Source organism: Protopterus annectens, chromosome 4.part0 (genome assembly GCF_019279795.1).
Source record: "Protopterus annectens isolate FY-2018-M chromosome 4.part0, PAN1.0, whole genome shotgun sequence".
NCBI lineage: Eukaryota > Metazoa > Chordata > Ceratodontiformes > Protopteridae > Protopterus > Protopterus annectens.
Genome location: NC_056733.1, coordinates 408,110,222 through 408,119,152, shown reverse-complemented (window position 1 = coordinate 408,119,152; position 8,931 = coordinate 408,110,222). Strand labels below are relative to the sequence as shown.

Here is an 8,931-nt window from a genome sequence, read left to right as displayed (position 1 = left end):
GTCATACCAGTCTGGGCTACATAATCAGAGAGCTCCTCTATGTTTATTTTCATGTAGTCCAGGAAGGTACGTCTCAGGTCATTCACACCGGCATGGACAATGACTGAGTCATATTTGTACTTGCTTTGGAGTAACCTGAGTGCTTGTGTTATGTGGCGGATTCTAGCGCCCGACAGGCAGCTTACTGTAACCTTTTCCTTGTTCAGTCTGGTGAGTGGGGCGTCAGTGTGTCTGACTATGGAGTCACCTATTACAAGTGTATCTGGCATGTTGTTTGGCCTTAAGGGTTGTGACTGTTTAGCACACTGACTTTGTGAACTATGTGTTGCATGTGCTATGTCTTGAGGTAGTGGTCGCTTGGGTGTCTGCTTTGGAGGCCTCTGTTGATTTGGTTGATTTTTAATCAAAGCCTCCGAGTATGTTTTTTGTGTGTTTATGTGTTTGGTTTGCAGTTGTGATAGGTCTATGTGAGACTGGGTTTGTGGTGTGCGTGGTTACCTTCTCCTCCTGACTGGTCTTGCCAGTACTGAGTTGAGAGAGCTCAGCCTCCAGTTTGGCTATATAGTTGCATCTCTCACATATATTTGTATTTGTTGGGAGGAGGAGAGGGTTGTCTGTGTACATGAGGCAACTGTAACATTGCCTCAAGATTCCTAGATTCACCAGCTGAACAGGAGAGGACGCCAGCAACTGACCCTTCGACATGCTAGAATAGTGTAAAGGATTGCTGTGCAACTGAGTCAGAAAGGACCTATAGGGAAATGGGTACACAAGGGGATTTAGGTGAATGAAGTACTTTCTTTTTGCTTAAGAGTGCTTTACCTGTATAAAAATGCTTTACGAGCAAGTGCTGGGCTTTTCAGATAGAGAATAGACTGTTTAGATTGCAAGTAGAGCAGTTCTAAGGGAAAAATTGAAGAGCAGACTTTGCGGAGCCAGAAATAGTTTAAACTTGATTAACCGCCGCTGCCTGATGCTGCTCTATGAGCAACTTCGCGCAAATTCACGCAAAATCGCGCAAAAGCGGGCTTTATAGCAGGGGGTTGAAAAGAGCTAGGAATTTACCCCAAATGGCCAATAAACTACAAGTTGCTGGGCTGGAACCACTCCTCTTGGGACAAATAAGTTGCTCAGTGCTCCCCACTCCCACTGTGAACAAAGAAGCTTCCTCTTTTCCAAATAAGGATATGGATAGCACAGGAACTATGACAAAGCCCAGAGATCAGCAACCGGAGTTCCGCTGTGGCGACCCCTAACCGGGAAAAGCCGAAAGACACAAACAAACCAGGTCGACATTTAGGTATTCGCTAACCTAAACTTTCAATCGGATAAGAAAGACGCGCCTGAACTGAGATGTGTTTGCTGGAAGGGGGAGATAGCAGGCTGTTTTGCTTATCTGACATTTAAAATTTGCAAGTGTAGATTATAATCATTTATGTACATGGTTTGAATGTTGTGGTCCAGTTGAATTAAGGTGGCTCTCCGGAGTCTGGTGCCTGGCCTGGAACAGAAAAGGTAGTTCTAACAAGGGGAATTGGAAGCTTAAGATGGTTGTATTTTAATTTAGAAAGGATTCTGTAATTCCTACTATATCAGGATTGTGATGAGTGAGTAGGATGGAGTACAACTGTTCCAGTTTGTTTTATGTTTCCTATATTTAGTAAAGCAATTTAGTGGTTGGGTTCATTGGTGGTTAAATTGTCAACAGTGCTGTAAATGCAAGCAGAAAGATGCGGTAATTACATACGGTAACTTCTGCATCTCATGTTCTGTATAGCACTGTCATGCCTTTCAGGCTTCTTATTATAGACACTGCATTTATGAGGAACATGACCCACAACTACCTGCTTGTTGTCGCACCGACTCGCACGTGGCTAAACAATTACATCTCCCAGATTCGATCTGATGAGCAGTTACCGCGGTTACTAGTACTGGCGGAAGTGCTGTTTAGAGAAAAGCGTCAAATCGCACGTTTCCGGGTGTTTCAGGTTGCACATTGAGTGTGGAAGAGAGAAACGTAGATTCTTATTGCTGTTATTCTTTGAAATACAGTGTCATGAAGGGCATTGATAGGTTACGGTTTCTAATGGTGGCATTGCTTTTTATTGCCTATTTTGCGTGGGCTGAGGCGGCCCGGAATCGTAAGGAGTACAGCGGGCAGCAGAATTCATTTAGGCGGGCAGCTCATAGCTTCCACCAGGCACTGAGTAGCTTTATCGGAGAGGAAAATCTGCGGGCTGTGCAGAAGGTAATTGTTGGCAGTTAAGATTAAGCTTCTCTGATCGAAGGTGGGGAGGGTTGGTATAGAAACATACGTACCGTTTCCGATTTTTTTTATTAACATTTTCTTTAAATTGTATGTTGTAATGTTTGTCATGATTTAATTAGTGTATATACACTGTTAAAATTACAATAGCTTTTCATTGAAATATCGGTTACACATTTCCTTATAAAACTGTCATTCATGCGAATCAACGTCCTGTTTAATATAATGCATGTAATTATCAGGGGGGGGTCTTCTTATTTAGTCAGTTGATGGAATAATTCGCTTGTAGGAGGCTGATCATTTGATTGCAGGGAATGGATGATCATGAGAGCTACATTTCTGTACTCTGGTAGTTTTTATACGAAAGAACAGGTCAATGTCATTAGGGTTGCCACCTTTTCAAATGGCCAAAGTGGGACATTTTTGGTACAAACATCAGATTTTACAGGCTAACACATACCCACGGTCAGTACAAAGGATAGAACTTAACTTTATTGCCTAAATAAAAGCTTATTCTTGTAGCATTTTAGTTGCTTATTCTGTTTCTTGTAACATTTAGGTATTTTAGTTACAGAATAACTGTTTTATGCAAATATTACATAAAATATAGGAAATAATTTTGTCCTAAAATCTCAGGACATTTGCTATTTTTACAATTTTTTGTCAGGACATAACTGCCCAAAGAGGGACTGTCCCTCGCAAAGTGGGACAGGTGGTAACCCTAAATGTCATTCTTACCTTGTTTTCCGTTAACTGCACCTTGCAATGGTTAGTAAAGCGGGAAGCAGGAAACTATAACCATGCCATTAGCTGATTGGATGAATGAAAACTATGTGCACAGATGTAACGGATGTATTGTGGCAAACGAGAACAATCTCTGAGCTGGACACATATTTGTCCACTTTTTAATTTAAGTAGGTCGTGTAAGTGGAACGTATGCCGGCCGCAATAGCCTTGCTCGGGAGTGTCCGGTCAAACTTTGTTAGAGAAGTTTAAATCTTTTTTTTAAATGCATTTTTGTATAAATGAAAAATACTTGCTTTAGCCAACAGGATGTAACAGTAAAAGTGGAGGGAAATAGTGTTTTGGAACTCAGAAGTATTTTTATGGGCGGGCAAAATGGATAATTGATAAAACGATAAAATATAGAAAGGCAGAAAGATGGATAAGTCAGGGACACGTTTTAAATAATTACTCTATTTAGTTAAGATCAATTTTAGAACCGTGGGGTTTATATTGTATTATATTGCATTGGCAGGCATATTCTGAAGTAGAAACGTGTTTACTATATGGCATTGTGCTATTACTGTAATAACTGTTCTCTTACAAAATCAGAATGGTTAAGTGGAGAAATCCAGAACAACAAAAAGCCCAAGTCCAGGATTGTTCTTGAAAATCGGGGTCCCTGAATATGAAGATTCTGCCAAACTTTAAACATTCAGCAGCAGTAATAGTTTTGCACACTAAAGTGCTGCATGTTTTTTGCGCGTCTGCAATTTGTACTGTGGTAGAATGGTATAAAAAGTTGAAGTTGCGTCAAGACGTCAGTCGCCCTGCTAGACGGGGTTTCAGGGAAGTAAATATTGTGGGAAGAAATAGCCAGGGGATTGTTATGGCTAGGTTTGTGTAGGCCCTAGGGCCATTAGCCTAGTACCAACCTATGAAGTTGGTAAGCAATGACTTATAGGAAACAAGTAATCTTTCTTCTGTCTCAGAAGGTCCTAGGATCCGTTCCAAACATTGGTGAACTCCTTATTAAATGCAGACCTTCCTCAAAGACAGCTGCTTGTATGAACTGTCAAGTGGGGGATAGTGCTTCTTTATACTATTTTATACTTGCCCATTCCCTGGTAATGCACGCAGCAGAAAGTGGCATAACTCTGAAAGATGCTATCCATTTTATTGAGGTGTTTGATACTTAAAAGCTTGTAATATTTTGCAACCCATTTCTTAAGGGGAGCTGTTGGATCATTCTGGTTCTACTTGTGGGCAGTCTCTCGTGTCAAAGATGGGTTTTTGTAAATGCTGATGTGTCCATAAAAAATACTTCATTCTTTTTCTCATGTTTCTTTTGTGCGTTTTAGCCTTCTATACCACCTTGTGGAACACTTGTATTAACATTCCATTTTAAATAATATGACTCAACTGTTTCAAAGGTCTTATTCTACTTTTGTTATTTTTTTCACCTTTTTTATTTGCATCTTGCATCATCCATCACCTAAAATACATTGCTTTGCACTTGGTAGAAATTGAAAGCGTTTTACTACGCCAGGCATACACTGCTGTCCTTTCTCTTCAGATTGATTACCTGTGGCATAGTTTTAGCTTAGTTTTCACTTTACACAGTCTTGTAAGAAGATCTGTAGCACTTGATCTGTAGCACTTCTTTTATCTCCCAGGTTGCTGTTTTTCTCTGCTTGGGGCTCATGCAACCAGCAGACTTGGGTGCAGGTGGAGGGAATTCAAGGATTTGGAAACTCTTGTGTTTTGTATCCTAAGAAGGATATAATCTTATGGCCCCAATTCTCCAACTTGCCTCTTTCTTCCTATCTCCTGTACTTCATGCTTACTTTTATAAACCTTTTCCTTGCTTATATCATTCCAACTTATTACCAAAGATGCTTAATATTTTTCCAATATTTGATGTAGCTTTCGCCTTTTTCCCAACTCTGTGTTAACATTAATAGGATTTTTCAGAATATCCACTTTTTTATCTTATAATTGATGCTTATTTATTGTATTGCTACTGCTGGTACAGTATAATATTTGCACCGTTGTGAAAATTGTGTTTGCTACATGTTTTATACCTTGGAATCTTTCTCCCTAAAACTCTCCTTAAAAGGTGTTTGTCAGCTCAATTGCACAGTCCCAGTTGACAAATTTGAGTAATTTATAGTAAGTAGTTATAAACAACTGTGCTTTTTAACTACATTTCTGTATTGTAAAGGCATGGATTATTAAGACTTTGGGACCATGATTTTTGTCAGTAGGTACCACGTAGTCACTTGGGTTAATGGGTATATACTATGCCAATGACCACCAAGACCTTTATAAGCCTAGCTGTGCATGCTAGTCCAGTTGCCACCTTGTAACATGTGCATCTGAATTGGAGGGGTATGTTAGGGAATGTTTACTGTTGGCCTTTGTTTTCCCAATGGTTCTTCGAATTCATAAATTCCAACACCCTGCATCAACTAATCCATTGTCCCACCAGGGGCTCCAATATCCTAGACCTGGTCCTTACCAACATGGGAGATGCTCCACACCAGTGGTCACCCCCTAATTGGTCAGGTCTGACCATAAGCAGATCACCCTTGACACCCCCCCCCCCCCCCCCCAGTAAGGAAATCTCCTTAAAAAAAACTTCTCCAAAGCCAAGTACATGCTACTGAAGTCAGAAGTGACAAACTTCATGACACCCATGCAGACGGGATCTGAAAGGTCGACTGCAGAATCCTACATTAAGGCACTGTGTGAGAGTGCATCCACTCGTGTATGAATCGTGCCATCCCAAATAGAACCAAGATGCTCTTCTCCAAAAAAAAGGAAGCCAATCTGGTGGTCCACTGCTATAAACAAACTGTACAACAGAAGGAAGAAACTGTTGCAGGAAAGAGGAAAATCCCAGGATGCAAAAAACTCCCTCACCAGCCTCGGTAAGAAGCTGAGATCCCTCATAAAATCCTCAAAAGCTAGTTACGAAAATAAAATTGCCAAAGATTCCAAAGACAACCACAAGGCATTCTATAGTTATGTCAAGAATCTAAATGGCAATGCTCAGATCTGCTCTGAGCTACAACAGAATGGCATTGCATATACTGATGCCAAGGATATTGCCAATATCCTGGTAGATCGATTTAGTGCCAACTTCACCCCCTCTCACCCCTAAAGGGCCTATCTCAATACCAAAAGATGCCAAATTCCGGTAATCACGGCCACACATGTAGAAACCGCACTCTACAAAGCTAAGAATACAGCGTCCATGGGACCAGATGACATCCCAGGCTGTATACTACATGAACTACAAAATGAACTGGCACCTCACCTAAGTGTCATGTTTAATCATAGCCTCACCTCAGGTTTCGTGCCCAAGTGGCGCACAGCTACAGTTATCCCACTCCCCAAGGGGGGATCCGCCTTGGATCCCGGGAACTACAGTCCCATCAGTCTGACAAGACTGATCTGCAAGGGCATGGAACGCATTATCATGGAACTTATAAACAAAGACATTGGCAATCTTCAAACACTGGACCCCACCCAGTTTGGGTTTGTGAAGGGCCGATCTTGTCTCCTGATTCTAATTGACTTCTTCGAATCAGTCTCCAGAGCTGTGGACGAGGGTAAGGCAGTTCACACAGCCTATCTGGACTTCGCAAAGGCCTTCGACACCATCCCCCACTCTGGAATCATAGATAAACTTACTAAGCTGGGCAAAAATCCCTACGTCACTCGATTAGTTACCAACTGGCTTACTGACAGAACCCAGACTGTAAAAGTAGCAGACTCCAAATCCAGCTCTAGACAACTGGAGTACCTCAGGGTTCAGTCCTGGGACCACTCTTGTTTGGCATCTACTTCGCTGAAATACAGGCCAACACTAAGGGACTCTGGCTAACAAAAGTTTGCAGATGACTGCAAACTGGGAGCCATTATTGAATCCCCAAATTATGTGGATATTCTACAAAAGGGCCTTACAGAAACAGATGCCTAGTGTCAGAGCAATGGGCTCAAGCTTAATGCTAAGAAATGAATAGTTATCCCCTTTGGAAAAAAAAAACATGTACCCATGAATTACCACATAGGTGGCAGGACACTAAACATTGAAAGTGTGACGAGAGACTTGGGGACACAGGTGGACAGTGGTCTCACTTTCGATAATCACATCACCAGAACAGTCAGGAAATCCTTCTATGTGGCACACCTCATCACTAAGGGCTTTTCATCCAGAAAAAAGGTGGTTATTGTCCCACTGTACTCATCCCTCATTAGACCCATTATAGAGTATAATGCCCTGTTGGTATGTACCTCACAAGATATCTGCAACAGCTAGAAAGGCCACAGAAATACTTCACTAAAAGAATCACAGGCCTAAAGCAGATGCCATATGCTGACCGCCTAAAAAAACTCCAGCTATACTCTGCGGCGTATCGTCTACTCAGAGGCGATCTCTGCTTAACATACAAGGCCATGTCAAACCCTGAGCTGTTGAACATGCTCCACTTAAAGAAATCCCAATCCATCAGAGCCACACGCTCCAAAGATCTAAATCTTGTCATCACAATGAACAAAACATGCTGGAGGGATAGGTTCCTGACCCAGAGACTCCCCATACTCTGGAATAGACTGTCCATACATATTAAGCAGCACGCCTCATTGGCCCTCTTCAAAAGGAACCTTGATTGGATGGGAGATAGGAAATTCACCTCAGGGATCATGTCAGTCGCCCTGCTAGACAGGGGTCCAGAGAAGTAAATATTGTGGGAAGAAATATCCAGGGAATTATGGCTAGGCTTACATAGGCCCTAGGGCCGATAGCCTGGTACCAACCTATGAACCTATAACAGGCATGGGGGCCAGCCCCAAGATAAATATATAATTTCCCATCTAATGGTTAAGGTTACGTTTGACTAGAGTTTGGGATGGACTCTGCTTCACATGAATGGGGAGCCTCTTCTAGACCATGGGGATCCTTTGAGAAGCATCTGTCTCGGCAGCATATTTTCTTTAGGTTGCATGAAAGCTTTAAATTCCTGGACCTATTATTTCTGATGCTGTTCATTTTGCAGATGTGCAAAAGCTCCATCAGGGCTGGATCAAGGAATGCCTTATGCTAAGCACAGCTTGCTTCTCAACAATCTCTAGGAGAAATAATATAGAGAAAGCACTCTAAGGTGATCTGTATAGGACACTGTGTTAACACCATGGACTGTTTTGGTGAGGAACCTCTCTGGCTGTTCCAGTTATTGAACATGCCTAGTTGGCTATATGCCGAACGGGGCATTATACTTGATGGGTTTGGTAAGGGTCAAGTAGAGTGATATTATAACTTCCTTGGACCTGGATGCCATATCTTTACTTATAAGTTGGGCAACATAGAATGAGTTTCTTGCCACATTAGCTACATGCTGATCAAAGGCCATACTATTGTCTACATATGTTCCCAAATCTCTAACTAGTGGGTCAGCCCTTAGGCCTGTCTTTATCAGTGGAGTAATTTTGCCTGGGTTGACAGTTGCCCAAAAGGCACTATAAATCATTTCTTTGCATTGAGGTTTAATGTGTAGCTTTGGCACCAGTTATTTGCCTGTGTTAGACCTTCTTTCTGGATTTTGATGAGAGAATTTGATAGTTCCCAGAGTGCAGTTGTCTGCAAACTTGGTGAGCTAGAGGCCCTTGACATTAGCCTTGACCTCAGAAGTAGATGACAAAAAGGAGTGGGCCCAGCACTTGGCCCCTGTGGTACTCCGCTTGTGACCAGCCTCTTGGTGGAGGTGATCTCACCAGTCCTGAACTTGGGTCCTATATGTGAGCCAGCTCGCAATCCATGAAGTTATGTATGGGTTTATGCCTAGTTCAGTAAGTTTGTCTACAGTACCTGAGTGGGGTATTGTATTGATTGCCTTAGCCAGATCTAGGTATGTGATATGCAGCCTTTTCCCCTTTAC

The 8,931-nt window shown here is 42.0% G+C and overlaps 1 protein-coding gene across 1 annotated transcript in view; it reads left to right on the top strand.

Annotated features, from left to right (window-relative positions):
* The first annotated feature begins 1,906 nt into the window (after positions 1-1,906).
* The window catches only part of LOC122800125 (BRI3 binding protein), a 40,868-nt gene continuing 33,843 nt past the window's right edge, over positions 1,907-8,931 (top strand). The window contains exon 1 of the mRNA XM_044069644.1: positions 1,907-2,248. Within this exon, the coding sequence (XP_043925579.1) occupies positions 2,057-2,248 (192 nt within the window). The 5' untranslated portion in view covers positions 1,907-2,056. The remainder of the gene's footprint in view (positions 2,249-8,931) is intronic.